Here is a 16,567-nt window from a genome sequence, read left to right as displayed (position 1 = left end):
ATAGGGGCTCCCTTTCCATGGGGAGGGCCCTGATTAGGCCTCAGGGGGCACGAGGCAGAGACCTAGGGACACAGTATCTTGAGCGCCTGCTTTGTTCCCCTTTCTTCCCCAGTCCTTGGGTCTAAGGGCCTCCCCCTGCCCCCGGAAGGAAGAGCACATCCTGAGGCCTTTGGTTTAGTCTTTTATTTGGTACAAAGGAGAAAGGGATCTGACACCAATTTAGCCTTTTGAGTGTGTGGAGCTCTGCCCCCCTCCCCCCGCCACGAGCCCTTCTTCCAAGTTTATCTCAGCCCAGAACCAAGGATTTCGTAGCCCCAAGACCCACCCAAGTAGTTATCCTCACCCCTGCCCCCTTCATATTCTTCCTCTTCTCTGTCCCTTAGAGAAAGCAGCCTTCTTTAGGGATGAAAGGCAACACCAAGCCCAGCCCTGAATGCGGCACCCCAGGGTCACTTTAGCCACTACTGGCCGGAGTGAGGGGTGGACAGCATAGGTGCGGGGACACAGGGGAGGGGGGTGGGACAGAAGCCAGCCAGAGCGGAGAGAGGAAGGCTGAGCGTCCAGTCAGTTTTGGTTCACACTCCTGGGGAGCTGCCACGACACAGGAATAGGGACTGGAGCGGGGGGTGGCTGGGGACGACAAGGAAAAGTATGGACAAAAGGGAAGTTTGGGGAAATAAAGGACAAGCTTGGCCTTGTTCAGTGTCTGGTGACGTGGAGGGGAGGTATGGGTGAAGCACCAGCAATGGCCCCGTTCATCCCCGAGGCTCGGCCAATGGCCGGCTTGGCTTTGTGACTCCAAAACTTGTAAAGGAGGGGTTTGGGGTCAGAAGAGAAAAACTGAATAGAGGTCTGTGCTGTGGATTTTACTTGGGGGCTGGTGGGATGACCAGAGTTGTCTCCTCTGACCAAGTTCTAGATGTTTTCTCGACATCCTGCCAGCACAGGGGAGGGTGACTCTTGGAAGGTCAGCCCCACTGCCCACTGTCCTCCCAGAAGTGGGCCTTTGCATTCGAGCCCGGGCCCCTGGCCTTCAGAGCTCCTCGTGGACCCGCTCTTGGTCTTCGTCTGACTTCAGCTTGAGCTCCTCCATAGTGATCTTGCCATCCTGGTTGCGGTCCTGGTTCTGGAACATGTCTGCTATGGTTTTCTCCGGGTCCTGCCCAGGCATGAGGCGTCCTTTGCCTTCACTGACTTGAGCCTTGATGAAGGTGGAGAACTAGGAGCCGAGAGAGCCCAGGGGAGAGGGGAGTGAGGGTCTCACCTGAGCAGCTGTGGGTGGCCTGGGGAAGGGCCCCAGGTGGCGAGCCAGCAGTAGGGGGGGAGTGGGTTGCATGAGGAAGAGGCAGGGACAAGGGACCTAAGGCACAGGGATCCAGCACAGGGGCAGAAAGAGGTGCAGACGGAACGGCAGAAGGACTGCGTTGCTCGATGCCACCACGCATGGTGGCTCCTATTGGGGGTGACAGTGGGGGACCGGTTCTTAGAAGGACCCAACTCTTCACCCACCTCCTCCAGGGGGACCTCGCCATCCTTGTTGAGGTCCAGGCCTTCAAACAGGTTGGCAGGAGGGTCCTCGTGCCACACAAACAGGTAGCCTGTGGGCAGCCCCTCTTCCCGGGACACGAGCTCCACCGCAAACAGGAGCACCGCACTACCAGGGACACCCCGGGCTGCAGGCGGGGAGGGAGAAGAGAAGGAAGGCCTCGCCATCGGGCCCAGGTCTGGCCCGACTCGCAGCCTGCCCTGGGTGCTCCCCAGCCCAGAGGCCTCCGTTTCCCGTGTTGGGCACATGGGATGTTTGCAGAACCCTTGGGAAGGCTTCCCACACCCCTCTCGCCAGCCACCAAGGCCAGTCGGCCCCTCACCTCCGCTCTCTCCGTGGGCCAGGTGCGGGGGCACCACGAGCTGCCGCCTCTCTCCCACGCACATGCCCTGCAGGCCCGTGTCTAGGCCTTCGATCACCTTGTTGGCCCCCAGAGTAGCCTCCTGGGGGTCGCCATAGTCGTGGCTGGGGGCGGGGGGGGGGGGAGAGCAGATTCCCAGGTCAGCGCCCATCCTTGTCCCAGGCCAGCTGGAATCCCATTGTCCCCCCACCCCCGCCGCCCCCGCAGGCCCAGTTTCCCAGTCACTCCTCCTGGGGCCCACCCCACACAGCCGAGGGCCGGGCCCAACAATTCAGAGACAGCACACCCTCCTCATGGTGCCACTGCCCCTGCTTTGGTGTCCCCTCCACAAACGGAGCCCGCAGTTCCCCAAGACGCTGGCTTCACTTTCCCTGTGCCCGCAAGTCAAGAACCTCAGCTCCTCGTGCTCCCCCACGCTCGCTGGATGGGAACTTATGGACAAAGCACCCGTCGGGGGGCTCTCAGGAGGACTCCCCGCACCTGGGCCCACCCACCTGCCCAGCCCCGGCCCAGCCCCGGACCCACGAGGAGAAGAGCTTGGTGCCATCCAGCAGGGAGCAGTTGTAGTGGTAGCGAACGAAGTCCCCGGGTTTGGCCGTCTCATTGCAGGTCTCCGGGGGCGGGGACAGAATCTTGATTTCCACCGGATCCCCAGGGTTGTGGAAGTCAATGACATGGACGTCGAAGATCAGCACAGCGGAGCCAGGGATCTTGTCTCCTGGGGCCAGAACGGGGAGTGGATCGGCTTGGAATCCAGGAGGGGCTGCTCAGGCCTCCACAGAGGCCCCTAGACTCCCGCGCCCTATGTTTTCAAACCAGGATGGGACAGGGTATTTGTCCCCAGGGTCAGTTCTTCTAATACCTCGTGCAGTGGGGGGGGGGGGGGGGGGGGGGGGTGAGGGGCAGGGGAGGGAAGGGCCAGGCCAGTTAGAAAGCCCTTTATACACATCATCTTGCAACCTCCCAGCAACTTACCCTGCTGGTCAATGGGATTAGTCCCATTTTACAGGTGAGGACACTGAGGCTTCCAGCAAAGCTGGGGCTCAAGTCCAGGTCTCTTTGCTTCCTAGGGCTATGCTGTTTCTGTTCTTCCATGACCACCCCCCTTCCCCAAACTCAGGAGTCGGTTGCCCTTCTCCAGTATGGAAGGGAGAAGTTGGGGGGGGGGCTGCCCCTGGAGGCAAGGACGGAGTCTGTGTGGCAGGAGGTGGGTGGGTGATGGTTTTTGTGATGAGAGGGGCAGAACAGGTGCTGGGATGGCCCTGCGGTGGAGAGGTCGGTGAACAGTGTGCAGAGGAGCTGAGGAGGTGAGTGGGAGCACAGGGGACACGCCTACCAGTCCCGTTCTCCCCGTAGGCCAGGTGCGGGGGGATGGTGATCCTCCGGCGCTCCCCCATGCAGGCGCCCTGCAGCCCCTGGTCCATCCCGGGGATGATGTAACCCTGCCCCACATAGGTGTTGTAGGTGTGGTTGCGGGAGTAGCTGTAAGACAAGGCAGGGAGGGCCAGCAAGGGGTCAAAGGGGTCCCTGGCCCTTCCTGGCAGCTCAGAGCCAACCATCCCCGGTTCCTGCCGGGGGGCCACCCCAGATCCTGCCTCAGCCTCTTCCACCTTCCTCCCAGCCCCCACCTTCCCTCCTCAGGAGCCCCCTGGACCTGGAATCAAAGAGGGTGCCGTCCATCAGCGAGCCGTTGTAGTGGTAACGCATGAAGTCTCCAGCCACGGCTCTCCGGACGCAGCCAGGAGGTAGCTCCAGCGTCTCCAGCTGGACAGTGTCCTTGGGGTTGTGGACGTCAATCAGCAGCACGTGGAAGACCAGGGAGGCCTGCGGGGGGATCACAGTCCCTGGGGAAGGGATAGGCTTGAACCATACAAGTGGAGAGCAAAGCAGGGCTCCTCCTCCACTCAGGAAGGCCCATGTGAGCACCCTGCAAAAAGGTGCTAATTCTGCTCTCCAGAGACCCTTCCCTACCCTCAGCAGCCCTGTTTCTTGCTCCCCCTGTGAGGTGTGAGCCGGATCTTCCCCAAGGCCATCACCAGCCCATACTGAATGCGTGTGTGAATCAGAATAAAGCACCCTTTCTTAGTGAGATCATCACCAAGATAGAGTTCATCTCTGATTTGCCTCCTTGGCTGAGTGCCCTTGTACAGTACACAACCTGAACAACTGTATGTGGCAGCCCTCTTCTGGGGAATCTCCGAGTCCCTGTCTGCCCTCACCATAGCCTTTCTCGCCATAGGCCAGGAATGGCGGGATGATGATCTTCCTCCTCTCTCCAGGACACATGCCCAGCAGCCCCTGATCCATGCCCTTGATCAGCCAGCCCGAGCCGACGTAGGTGTCATAAGTGCCACCCCTACTGTAGCTGCAGAGAATGAGGTAGAGGTGATGTTGCAGAGATGAGAGAGGCAGGAAGGGCCCCGGACACCCTCCCCATCATACCACGGCCCCCAGGGCCCCAGGACTCCCTCCAGCCCTTACCTGGTGTCAAAGGCGGTGCCATCCAGCAGTGTGCCGTTGTAGTGGTAGCGGACAAAGTCGCTGTCCTGGACGGTGCGGGGGCAGTGGGCTGGGTGCAGCAAGGTGCTCACCTGCACGGTGTCTGCCTTGTTCCATACATCCAGCAGGACCACATCGAAGTAGAGGGTGGCATCCGGGGGAATGAGCCCCGCTGTGAGAGTCCGGCAGCCCCAGCTCATGTTTGGTGCAGCCTCCAGGACCCCTCAGCGCACCACAGTCCCCGGGGCCCCGGGACTCCCTCTAGCCTTACCTGGTATCAAAGCTGGTGCTGTGTTTGCTGCAGCCCCAGCGTGGCGGGTTGAATGGACATTTGAACGTCCTGCTCGGCCACCCGCTCCACCGCCCCTAGGTCCCCTTCTCCCCAGTCAAGCTTTGATTCTACCCAGGGCCCTGTCATTTCCTTTCCTCCCACTCCAGGGGCAGGAGACCGAAACTCTAGTCCCAGACCTGCCCCGACTCACGCTGCATGTGCAGTGTGACCTTGGGCAAGTCACTCTCCCACTCTGAGCTTCAGGTTTTTGGACCTGGGGCCCTTGATTCTGCTTCCTGGTCTCCTCCATCCCCATGCTTGGGCCCCACCCCTTCTCACCCACACCGATGCTGCCATAGCCCAGGTGGGGGGGCACGATGAGGCGTCGCCGCTCGTTGACACACATGCCCATGAGGCCCCGGTCCATGCCGGTGATGAGGCGCCCCACGCCCACCACGATGGCCACTAAGGTGCTTCGGTCATAGCTGCAGGAGGGAGGAAACAGATGGGCCACGTGGCCTCTGGGGGCCACATACACGCACAGGGGCACGCACACACTCAGTCCCCCTCCCGCTACACAGGTGTGCATCTACATGCTCCTGTCTCCTCTTCGAGCCTCCCTCCCCACTCAAGAGGAGGGGCTGTTACACAGGGAAGCCCCCGAGGGAGGCCACGGGCTTTTATTTGCCTGGGACCGGGGTGGGGGGGTGCAGGGGGACGGGGGTCTGCGCAGGGCTGTGTCCTACTAAGATCTGCGAGCGGCTGTGGAGGGCGAAGTATGGCACCAAGGGGCCGAGGACCACTGAGCTTGTACGACGGGCCAGATGAAATCCTCGGCCTTGTACATGCGCCACCTTATTGTGTTCTGTGAAGTGGGCGTTAGGGTTTTCATTTTTCTCATGACAACGATTGGGACAAGAGACTAGCTGACTTGCCCAAGGTCACACGGCTAACACGTGGTCAACTGACCTCTGTGTTTGGGCCGCCACACCATCGATTTCCCAGGAAAGGAGGGGGCAGCAGGGCTCCCTGAGAATAGGGATTGGTTTCCAATTTTGGAAAGGCCTGTTTTAAAATTGCTGTGGCCTTTATTTGTTTTTTTACTTTTATTTTTTTTATTGAAGTATAATTGACGTACAAGATGATATTAGTTTCAGGTGTACAACCTCGTGATTCGACATTCACATACATTACAAGAAGATCGGAATAATAAATCTAGTCAGCATCTGTCACCACACAAAGTTAATTCAGTACTGTCATCTGTGCTCCCCATGCTTTCCCGTGATTGATTTATTTTATAATTGGAAGTTTGTACCTCTTGACTTTTATTTGCTTTTACTTACAGTTTTCAGTTTTCAGAAGTTAAGGGAGGATGGGAGATTTTTATTTTTTTATTTTATTTTTTTACTTATTTATTTTTAAGATTCCACTTATTTATTTGACAGAGAGAGAGAGAGAGCACAAGCAAGCTGAGTGGCAGGCAGAGGGAGAAGAAGCAGGATCCTCACTGAGCTCACTCAATCCCAGGACCCTGGGATCATGACCTGAGCTGAAGGCAGGCACTTAACCGACTGAACCACCCAGGTGACCCTGGAGATTTTTATTTTAAAAAAATTTTTAAATCACTTTATTTTTTTTTAAGTTTATTTATTTTTTTTGAGTAATCTCTACCTCCAATGTGGGGTTTGAACTCATGACCCCAAGATCAAGAGTTGTATGCTCTTCCAACTGAGCCAGCCAGGTGCCCCGAGATTTTTATTTTGATCAAAGGGGTTAAGAACCATGGGTTAGGAAAGTTTTCCAAGCTCAGCACTGCATGAACTGGGGCCAGCTAGGCTCCCAGAGTCGCACCAAGGAAGTCATCCCCTGCTCCCCACCCCTCCCTGACTTGGGCTGTACTCCTGGCCACAGGCCATACCTCATTCTGCCCACTGAGCTGCTTCCTTTACAGTGCTGTTGTGAGGGCCCAAGCCTGCACAAAATTTCTACCAGTTAAAAACAGAGCACCCAGGGGCGCCTGGGTGGCTCAGTCGTTAAGCATCTGCCTTCGGCTCAGGTCATGATCCCGGGGTCCTGGAATCGAGCCCCGCATCGGGCTCCCTGCTTGGCGGGAAGCCTTCTTCTCCCTCTCCCTCTCCCCCTGCTTGTGTTCCCTCTCTTGCTGTCTCTCTCTCTGTGTCAAACAAATAAATAAAATCTTAAAAAAAAAAAAAAAACCCACAACACAGAGCACCCAGTCCTCCCCACAGTCAAGGCTAATAGGCCCTCAACTGGCTTTTGGATTGGCAGGCACTGCGCGAAGTTCGCTTTCATTCATCATCTTACTTGAGCCCTGTTATCAGCCTTAGGAAGGGAGGACTTAATTTTCCAGATTGTTTTTAACCTCCATTTTTCAGATTAGGAACATGAAGCTTAAAGTGGCAAAATTCCTTGTCCATGGTCACAGGCTGGATTGGAACCCAGTGTCTTGGACTCTGGAGTTCATGTTCTTACCCAACATACTGCCTGCCTTCCAAAGCCAAGGCCACTAATTTCCCGTGGGCTGAGTTGTGTGTTTTGGGAAGGGGTCTAAGAGGGACTGACTTCTTGGGATATGGTATGTGACTGGGACCTGAGGTTGAACCAGGGTTGCTCTGCAGCCCTGCCCTGCCTCCACCAACAAAAGTGACTTGCCAGAGCAGACCAAAGGCCTGATCAGACCAGAAACCCATCTCTCAAACCCCAAGGCTGGCAAGATGGGCGACAGCCCTGGCCTGGTAGAGCTAAGATGGAGGAAGGTGGGGGTGCAGGGAGACCCGGAGAGAGAGGTAAGAGAACCCTCCGAGGAGCCCAGGGGGTCAATGCCCGGCCATATGACACGTAGACAGATAGGATCCCTACACAGAGCTATGCCCTACACTCCTGGATCCATCCTGCTGTCTTATTACAATGCTCCCTCGGCTTTACTATGCTAGCTTATCCTAATCCCCACCGCCTCCAAAAAGGTTCTACTGCCTGTTCTCTGGTTACAAAGGCACTAGACCCTGGGGCTGGAACCAGAAGGGATTCAGCCTGGGTAGAAAGGGTGGGGGTCCCAGACTGAGACCCCTGGAGGATTCACATGCAGCAGGGGCCATGCCCTTCCCCCCAGCACTGGGGACCAGAACCTCCTCCCTGCCAGGCCTTTAAGTAAAGCACCCGTAAGTAAAGAGAGCAGTTCACCTTGATCATCAAACACTTTGGGGAAAATGGGGAGCTTGCTGTAAAAGAAACTGGGGTCCTTTGAGAGGTGGGGGTTTGAAATCCAGGGCAAGGATGTCTTTGGGAAGATGGATGTCTGGGAGTCCCCATCCCCAAGGTGCTGTGTTAGGGGTTAGAAGACCATGGAGTAGGGGATACAGACACAGCCTAAGGGGCTACAAGGGATCCCCAGGATTAAGAGAGCCTGGCCCCAAGGGGAGTGGCGAGTCTGGGGGCACCCAACCCATTACCTCGAGTCAAACTTCTTGCCATCCTCGAAAGTGCCGTTGTAGTGGTAGCGCACAAAATCCCCCATCTGCACTTCCCGGGGACAGGTCCTGGGGATGTGGTACCTCTCGATGACTACATCTTCCAGGGGGCCCCCGGCCGGACTGGCACGACCCAGCCCCCTCCCCACGGCCTGCACCAGCAGCAGCAGCAACTGCAGCAGGGGGAGCCCGAGGAAGGTGTGGCTCGGGGACACCGCGCGGAACATGGTGCCTGGAGCTGGGACGGCCGGCAGTGAGGGCGAGCGAGGGAGTCGCCGCCGCCAACCTTCTTCCCCCCTCCTCCCGGAGCAGGCTCCCCCCCTTCCTGTCCTCCGTCCCCACCCCCGCCCTGGCGGGTCCACGTGGAATGGGGGCAGGGGAGACTGAGCTGGCGCGGGGCGGGGGGCGGGAGACGGAGGGTGGAATAGGAGGAGGGGGCGAGGCTGAGCGTTGGAGTCACAGGAATGCACCACAAAGAACTGCAGCTTCCCCCCTCCCGCTCCCCCGGGGCTCGGCGTCCAGGGGCCCGGCCAGGGAGGGAGGTTCGGGAAAGCCGAGAAGTCGGAGCTGACTCCCATTTAAAAAAAAGTTCAGAGTCTTTTTTCCGGAGCCCCCGGGTCCTAAAGCCGGGCTGAAGCATCCCTTGCTTCTTTCGCTGGCACCCCCCAAATCGAGGCCTCTCCAGGTGGCTGGTGGGGCTCCAGAATCTTGGTATTCCCCCCGCCCCACCCCCCCCCACTGTCCCAGGGATGGCCTCTCCAGGGACGAGCTGCGGCGGCTCGAAAAAACCCGACCGCCAAGCCTCTCCCGCGCGGGGGTGGAGGTGGGTGGGCGGCGGCGAGGGTGCTGTGTGCGGGGTGAAGCCAGGTGTGCGCCTCCCCGTAGCGGACCGGGGTGGGGGGGGAGCGGGGAGGGGACACTAGGAGTGACTTCATCGGGGCTAGGGGCGGAGAAGAAGCAGAAGGGACCCTGTAATGGAAAGAAGACCGGGTGCCAGGGTTTAGGCAGAGTGGAGGAGGCGGCGCTCCCTCAGTTTCTTGATCTTAAAGTGGGGGACTGTCCTTGTGTGGGGTGGGGCTTTGCGGGCTCCCATCCCTGCGGGAAGCGTTCCTCCACCCACTTACCATCTGTCAAGCGGAAGACCCCCAAGAGCAGGAGGTCGGCCAACGTAGGGGACTCAGGACACCACTGGACCCTCTGCCCCTCGGGGGAGCTGACCCAGACCGCGACCCCGCTTTCCTGCTCCCCGCCCCCCCGGTGCCCGGCGCTAAGACCCAGCGGGCGCGCCCGCCCGGCCCCGGCTCCCGCCGCCCGGCCGGCCCTGACGCCTGCTCCGCCCGGGAGAGCCGGCCCGCGCGGCGCGGCCATGGGGCGGGCGGCGTGGGGGCTGCTGTGGCTGCTGCTGGGCAGCGCCGCGGCGCAGTACGAAAAGTACAGCTTCCGGGGCTTCCCGCCCGAGGACCTGATGCCCCTGGCCGCGGCCTACGGGCACGCGCTCGAGCAGTACGAGGGGGAGAGCTGGCGCGAGAGCGCGCGCTACCTCGAGGCGGCGCTGCGGCTGCACCGGCTGCTGCGGGACAGCGAGGCCTTCTGCCACGCCAACTGCAGCGGCCCCGCGCCGCCCGCGGCCTCGCCCTCGGCGCCCGCGCTCGGTCCCGACGGCGGCCGCGGCGGCGACGAGTGGGCCCGCGAGCTGCAGCTCTTCGGTCACGTCCTGGAACGCGCCGCCTGCCTGCGGCGCTGCAAGCGGACGCTGCCCGCCTTCCAGGTGCCCTACCCGCCGCGGCAGCTGCTGCGCGACTTCCAGAGCCGCCTGCCCTACCAGTACCTGCACTACGCGCTGTTCAAGGTGGGCCCCCGCCGCGCCCCTCGTCCCGCCGCGCCCCCCCAGCCCCGCCGCGCCCCAAGTCCCAGAGCCTCCCTCGCCTCGCCTCCCCCACCAACCATGCCCCCCCCCGCCCCCAGCCGGGGTGCCTCTCACCCCCGGCGCCCCTGCCCTGCCTCCCCCCCGGGGCCCGGCTGGGGCGCGTGGTTCGGAGCCGGCGTCGGGTTCCGTCGGGTCGGGAGCAGAGTCGCTCGCACAACCCGGGACAGCCCAGCCCGCGCGTGCGCCCCGGGCTGCAGGCTCTGGCCCTTCCGACCCCTCTGTCCCCGCCGCACAGGCTAACCGGCTGGAGAAGGCGGCAGCCGCGGCCTACACCTTCCTCCAGAGGAACCCGAAGCACGAGCTAACCGCCAAGTATCTCAGCTACTACCGGGGGCTGCTAGACGCCGCCGACGAGCCGCTCACAGACTTGGAGGCGCAGCCCTACGAGGTGGGGTGGAGGGGTAGGGCTGGCCCTGAGGCTTGTAGAGGAGGGGAGCTGTTGGGGCGTCTCCCTGACCCCTACCTGCTCCCCTCCAGGCCGTGTTCCTCAGGGCTGTGAAGCTCTACAACAGCGGGGACTTCCGCAGCAGCACGGAGGACATGGAGCGGGCCCTGGCCGAGTACCTGGCCGTCTTTGCCCGGTGTCTGGCCGGCTGCGAGGGGGCCCACGAGCAGGTGGACTTCAAGGACTTCTACCCGGCTATAGCAGGTATTCCCTGGGCCCTGCAGACCCATGTGGACGTCCCTCTCACCCACAGGGCGCTGCTTCCCAGAACGCCTAAGGCCCCTTAACACAAGTATGCCTCCCGTACACTTTGATGAAGCATGGAGGAAGTTCTTGGGAGGTGGACCGGAGTAAGGTGTTAACCCGCTCCGGGAGCCTTCAGTCCTCTGAGAGGGACAGGCCACGGTGCTGACTGGCCAAGGTGTGGGCAAGGGTACAGAGAGGTGGTGACATGCCCAAAGGGTCTGGGGACATTGGGTTCACAGGCCTTCCAGGCAGAGGGCAAAGGTGCCAAGGTGGTGTGTGCAGAAGGCAGTTTGTGGCCAGAAATCACACCTAGTCTGGGGATCCCTAACTGTGCGGTCCCTCAGCAGGGGGCGCACAGAGGACTGTCCTGAGCTTCTCTATCTAGGCTTCAGTCCCACCTCCAAACCTCATCTGCCTCAGAATGCCCCGGCTCCCTCGGGTTTTGGGGTGGGGGTTGAATCGAGGGGGTGATAAGTCCGCCCAGGCCGCCCCGGCCCGGTCGTCCTTAGCACTGCCCTTAGTATGCTGAGCGACGTCTTCACCAGCATTACCTCCTGTGATCGCACAGGCTGGCTGGGCACCAGCTCCTCACCACTGCCTCCCACCCCCTAGATCTCTTTGCAGAGTCCCTGCAGTGCAAGGTGGACTGTGAGGCCAACTTGACCCCCAACGTGGGTGGCTATTTCGTGGAGAAGTTCGTGGCTACCATGTATCACTACCTGCAGTTTGCCTACTACAAGTGTGAGCCTCCTAGGGGGCTTGGGATGGGGGGCAGGGGGGAGAGAGAGCACTGCACTGGGAGTGTCAGAGTCTTGGCGAGCCGTTCCTCGGAAGTGAGGACCCTGGGTGACGGGAGGGAAGGCTGGGGGTGGCGGGCAGGTGAGAGGGTGGGAAGGAACAGAGAGCAGGCTTAGGAGAATTCAGGGATCTCTTGGGTAAATGACTGGGTAGCCAACAACTGCACAGCACTTCACAGTTTACACACCCCCGCCACGTCTGTTTATCTCACTTGATGCTTTCACCAGCCCCCCCCCCCCGGGCAGCTGACATGACTGGACCCATTTTTCAGATGAGAAACTGAGGCTCATATAGCGCAATGCGGCCATTAGTCACATGGCTAATGATAAGTAGCACCAGGACTTATGGCTCTTCTTGTCTGGGGGAGACCCTGAGCATCAGCTGGGGCTGGGATGGATGATCTCCAGTGTTCCTGCAATGCTAAGATGCCAAGATTCGTATGGAGGCTGGAGTCGGAGTGGAGGAGCTGAGGACCAAGGGGCCAGGAGACCCTTCATGGGTCCAGTTGGCAGAGCGGTTGAGGGCCAGGCTGCTGGGCTCTCATTCCCCAGTGCCATTATTCTCCAGCTGTGTCAGCTTGAGAAATCTACCTAACCTCTCGGTGCCTTGGGTCTCTTGTCTATAAAATGGGGATGATAATAATGGTGAGGCTTAAATGAATTACATGGGCCTGGCACATGGCAAGTTCCCAGTACATTCTAGCTTGCATTATTATTTGGGTGCGGTGAGGTGGCCAAAAGATCTTCTGAGAGGCAGCTGGGGAGCCGGGAGCACTGGACTGAGTTGGGAAATAGGGATGGGCTAGGAAGACATTGTCCCTGAAGGTGGGGAGGCACCAGGACTAGTTCTCACTCCTGTCCTGCCCGCAGTGAACGACGTGCGCCAGGCCGCCCACAGCGCCGCCAGCTACATGCTCTTCGACCCCGGGGACAGCGTCATGCAGCAGAACCTGGTGTACTACCGCTTCCACCGGGCTCGCTGGGGCCTGGAGGAGGAGGACTTCCAGCCCCGGGAGGTGGGCACTGCCTTTGGAGTCACTCTCGGTTTAATAAAAAAAAAATCCTGGCTTCTTTGGAAGGCAGGATGCGAAGGGAAAAGAAAGACTGTGGGTTGTGGTTGGAGTCCTGGGTTCAAAGCCAGCCCCACCAGCTGAATGGGCCTGGGAACATTACTGACCCTTTCTGAATATGTGGTCTCACCTGCAAAATGGGAGTGGTACCACCTCCTGGGACAGCACAGAGCCCGGGCTGTGGGAGGCCCAAAACACCTGTCCATCCCCGCCTGCTCCCTGCCCCACCCTGGTCACTCTCACCGCTGGCCTTTGCCCTTCTTCCCCAGGGACCCCCTAGCTTGGACCAACTAAGGAACCCCTGGGAATCTAGGGCAAGACTGGCAGTCATGGGGCACATGGTGCCACCCTCGATTTCCTTATGTGTGGCAGACATTGCTAATGGATTAGGGAACTCTTTCTAATAGAGCCCTCAGAATCCTCCTTAACCCAGGCACTCCAAGCAGCTGTGATTTTTTTCCACCAGCGTGTGACCTGATACCTGTTCCCTGCTCTTTGAGCTGAAAAAGGGTGGGAGGACCCAGATCCTAACAATGTGGATCCTCGCCCACCTGGCAGCAGGGTCTGGCTTACCCCACGTTCCTCCCCTCCTCTCAGGAGGCCATGCTCTACCACAACCAGACCACTGAGCTTCGGGAGCTGCTGGAGTTTGCACATATGTACCTGCAGTCAGATGATGAGGTAAGCGAACCCCTGCTCTCTAGGCTGGGCCATGATGGAGACCTCTGATCTTCTTCCGGCGGGCCACTGTGCCAAAGCTCGGCCCCACCTCCTGGCACTCAACTGCTGTGAAGCAGGAGAGATTCACTGTCCCTCATTGATACCTGCCCTTCTCTCCCCGCTCAGTGTTCTTGTGCTCCCCTTCTCTACGTGTCTTGCCCAATAACTCCCCAGCCCAGCTCAAGGGGCAGCTCCTCCAGGAAGCCCTCCCTGCATGCCCTGGCTCTGTCTTCTGGCTTGCAGTGCCAGTTCTGACCCTCTGCCTCCCCGGACCTGGAGTGATTTGCAGCCCTGGTCCCTCTCCACTCCCCCAGCCCCCTTCTCTGTCCAGTCTCCCAGAGGGTTGTGCTCTGGGACGGGGGACCAGGTTATTCCCAGCTTTCCCACAGCACCTGCCACAGAGCTGGTGTGGGGAAACGGAGTTTGAATGAACCAGCGAATGAATGAACGCAGGATGCCAGGAAGGAAGGACTACAGTGTGGTACCTTGATTCTGAATGAGGGTTTGAGAGTCTGAATTTCAGTGAGGTGTTGTGCTCAGTGCTGATTTATTCATTACCCCCTTCGTTCACTCACCCATGCCCCTACTTGTCACATACGGGGGCAGGGGTACACCATTTGCACCCTGGCTTTGGCAACAGCCTGACTTGGCCTCGCCACTTACCGGGTGGGCAGCCTCCAGGCAAGTCTTAGGTAGCTCTCGAACTTCCGTTCCTGCATCTCGAATTCGGAGGATGATGCCCACGTCACACCATTGTGGTGGCAATGAAATGAGATCGAGTATGGAAAGCACTTAGTACAGATGCTCAGTGAATGGTGCCGTTTTGATTACTGTTATTCATGGCCTGCTGTTTGCCAGACACTGTGGGGGCCTGGGGCAAGTTGATGAAAGGCAGAGTCCTTTTTCCAAGCAGCTCACAGTCTAGTGGGGAAGGCACGTGCTCAGGAGAGGTCAGCCCGGGCCAGCAGAGGAGGGCTCCAGGTCCAACCGGGCTCATCGGCCAGGGTCGCATCCTGGAGCTGACGCCTGGCGTTGGTGAGGTCAAAAAGAGCGGTCCAGGCATTACCCAGGCACGGGGTGGTGGGGGGGGAGGTAATCATGTTCCTGGCCAGGAAACTGCATGAGCACACACTACGTGGACTAGCAGCATTCGCTATGGAATTCATACTTTAAAGGAGGGCCTTGGCGAGGGAACGCTTAGCTGACATTCACTCTCTGCTGGGGAAGCATCGGCCCTCGGAGCGGCAGTTTGGGGTGGGACCTTGTGGGAGAAACCCTCACATCAGTGTCTGGTGGGATCTTGAGACTGGGGAAGGAGGGGCTTTGGGGGCTGAGATGGGATGGGGGGCTCATCCAGGAAGGGAGCCCGTCTGGGTTTGCACGTGCTGTGACCTCATTTCCCTCCCCACCCTGGGGCTGCTCTAGATGGAGCTTGAAGAGGCAGTGCCTCCCGTGGAGCCCAAGGACCCGCCCTCCGACACCGAGTTCGAGGGGGAGGGGGACTACGAGGAGGGCATCTATGCTGACTGGTGGCAGGAGCCGGATGCCAAGGGTGACGAGGCAGAGGCCGGTCAGTGACTCCAGTGCTGGCGGAGGGCGGGGCTGCCACCTGGGGTGGAGGTTGGCCACAGAAGGATCCTTGTACTGCACGGCAGAGGTAGTTGGGGTGTGGGGACCTCTCCTCTGGGGGCTTCTAGCCTGTTAGCCAACCCTGTCCCACCTTGTATGTGAGGGGGTGGCATCCTCTCTGGAGCTGGGACCCCGCTGAGACCTGCCCCAGGGAGCCTCCTTCCTGCCTGCCCCTATGCCCCCAGAACAGCGCCCAGATGCTTGTTGGGAGCGGGTGCGGGGCTAACCCGGGGCTCCCTCCTTTCCCTTCCAGAGCTGGAGCCTGAACCAGCATGAGAGGGCCACCCTTGCACCCCTCAAGAGCTGGGGAAGCCTGAGCCCAGTGGTACCGCCCTCACCAGCCTGTGCAGCAGCAAGAACTATTTATTAAAAATGTACAACGGACATAGCTGACCAGGCCCCATCCCATCCCACCTGTGAGTGCTGCTCCCCAGGTCTCAGGGTCTCTGGGCCACAGGATGGTGGTGCTCCAGCTGCTGATGGCCCATCCTCCTCCCCGGTGCTCTCCTCAGCTGGGCAGTCTCCTGGAGGGAAGGTTCCTGCTCCTCCAAGCTGGGTCTCAGCCTGGATTTCAGAGACAGCAGAGGGGCCGCTGATGTTATGAAGAGCACTCGAGAGTCCAGTGGTTCCTGGCTCACTGGCAGTGGGTGCTCAATAAATGTTTCTTGTCGAATGAATTGCAGTACCTGGGGTCCGGTCTCCCCTGGGCTGAGGGTGCGGGTCGTTCCCTCCCTCCGCGTCCATCTCCCCTCCTGTGTAAATATGGGGTGGGCAAGGGGGCACAGTTTGGCCTCCGGGGACCTGGGCGGGTTTTTTTGAGAGCAGTGTGCAATTGCAGATCCGCCCGCCAGGGGGCGTGAGCACGCAGTTCCTTCTGCAGCCGCTGGAAGGCGGTTTCAGATTTCTAAGATGGGATGTCCTATATTTTCCTGGTTCAGCATTGCTTCCCTCGGGGAGTGTGGTGAGCATGCGGAGGGGGCTAAGGATATTTCCGGTTGTTACTTTCTAGGCATTTCCTGAGCCAGGTTCTCGAGGGGCTGAGCAAGCATTCCCTGCCCTGCTCTCTGCCCCTTCTCCCATTCTTCAGCAGAGGTTGGGGCTCCATCTCAGCAGCCAGAGGGGCCCTAGGCATACAGTTTGATAACATGAGACCTCGTGGTGGCAGTGGGACTGCCAGATCCTCCTGCCCAGTCTTCCATCAGCTCTAGGGGGCAGAGAGTCTGGAGGTGCAGAGGTGAGGGGAATGCCAGGTGGCTACTGTTCAGTGCCGTGATGCACCCGTGTCCTCCCCCGTGTTCCACGGGGGGGAGAAGGGGGGAAGGGGCGTCTCTGGAGAGGGACCCTGGGCCAGGACGAAAGGCAGGTAACAGTTCTGCCCGACTCCCCAGGTTTCAGGCCTCCCAGGGGGCAGGGTGGTGTAGGAGGCTTCTCTTCCTATCCGAGGGTGGAGCGGATGCTGGGAAGCCCGCACCCCTGCCCTCCCCACAGACGTGCCAGGTGACCTGGCCTGGGCCCTCCCCCTCTCTGTGCCCAGGAGGACTCTCTGCCTCATCCCAAACCCCTCCCCT

At 59.8% G+C, this 16,567-nt stretch overlaps 2 protein-coding genes and 1 long non-coding RNA gene across 3 annotated transcripts; 2 read left to right on the top strand and 1 right to left on the bottom strand.

Annotated features, from left to right (window-relative positions):
• Nucleotides 1–168: 168 nt before the first annotated feature.
• FKBP10 (FKBP prolyl isomerase 10) lies at nt 169–8,480 on the bottom strand. The gene is made up of 10 exons (XM_036069131.2): nt 8,148–8,480; nt 5,017–5,162; nt 4,389–4,578; nt 4,127–4,272; nt 3,562–3,751; nt 3,244–3,389; nt 2,433–2,625; nt 1,869–2,011; nt 1,510–1,673; nt 169–1,219 (listed from the first exon to the last, which is right to left on the bottom strand). Exons 1-10 carry the CDS (start codon nt 8,390–8,392, stop codon nt 1,034–1,036), a joined length of 1,749 nt encoding a protein of 582 aa, XP_035925024.1. The 5' UTR covers nt 8,393–8,480; the 3' UTR covers nt 169–1,033.
• Nucleotides 2,620–4,026, top strand: LOC144380857 (uncharacterized). Its single transcript, XR_013445084.1, has 2 exons — nt 2,620–2,752; nt 3,549–4,026. It is a non-coding gene; the product is annotated as an uncharacterized LOC144380857 (long non-coding RNA).
• A 982-nt stretch (nt 8,481–9,462) lies between the features above and the next one.
• P3H4 (prolyl 3-hydroxylase family member 4 (inactive)) lies at nt 9,463–15,672 on the top strand. Its single transcript, XM_036069141.2, has 8 exons — nt 9,463–10,014; nt 10,328–10,480; nt 10,570–10,741; nt 11,396–11,524; nt 12,451–12,596; nt 13,248–13,331; nt 14,796–14,940; nt 15,253–15,672. Exons 1-8 carry the CDS (start codon nt 9,532–9,534, stop codon nt 15,273–15,275), a joined length of 1,335 nt encoding a protein of 444 aa, XP_035925034.2. The 5' UTR covers nt 9,463–9,531; the 3' UTR covers nt 15,276–15,672.
• Nucleotides 15,673–16,567: the final 895 nt, after the last annotated feature.

The sequence above is a fragment of the Halichoerus grypus genome, chromosome 2 (genome assembly GCF_964656455.1).
Source record: "Halichoerus grypus chromosome 2, mHalGry1.hap1.1, whole genome shotgun sequence".
NCBI lineage: Eukaryota > Metazoa > Chordata > Mammalia > Carnivora > Phocidae > Halichoerus > Halichoerus grypus.
The sequence above is the reverse complement of the archived record's forward strand: the minus strand, read 5'-3'. Positions and strand labels throughout refer to the sequence as shown.

Excerpts from the sequence above, each read along its gene's own strand:
- FKBP10 (XM_036069131.2), bottom strand. The coding sequence starts at position 8,392 with ATGTTCCGCGCGGTGTCCCCGAGCCACACCTTCCTCGGGCTCCCCCTG. Across the intron at positions 3,390-3,561 it reads GGCACCCTCTTTGATTCCAG|CTACTCCCGCAACCACACCT; the intron begins GTCCAGGGGGCT and ends CTTGTCTTACAG. Across the intron at positions 1,220-1,509 it reads GCGAGGTCCCCCTGGAGGAG|TTCTCCACCTTCATCAAGGC; the intron begins GTGGGTGAAGAG and ends CTCGGCTCCTAG.
- P3H4 (XM_036069141.2), top strand. The coding sequence starts at position 9,532 with ATGGGGCGGGCGGCGTGGGGGCTGCTGTGGCTGCTGCTGGGCAGCGCC. Across the intron at positions 11,525-12,450 it reads GCAGTTTGCCTACTACAAGT|TGAACGACGTGCGCCAGGCC; the intron begins GTGAGCCTCCTA and ends TCCTGCCCGCAG. Across the intron at positions 12,597-13,247 it reads AGGACTTCCAGCCCCGGGAG|GAGGCCATGCTCTACCACAA; the intron begins GTGGGCACTGCC and ends CCCTCCTCTCAG.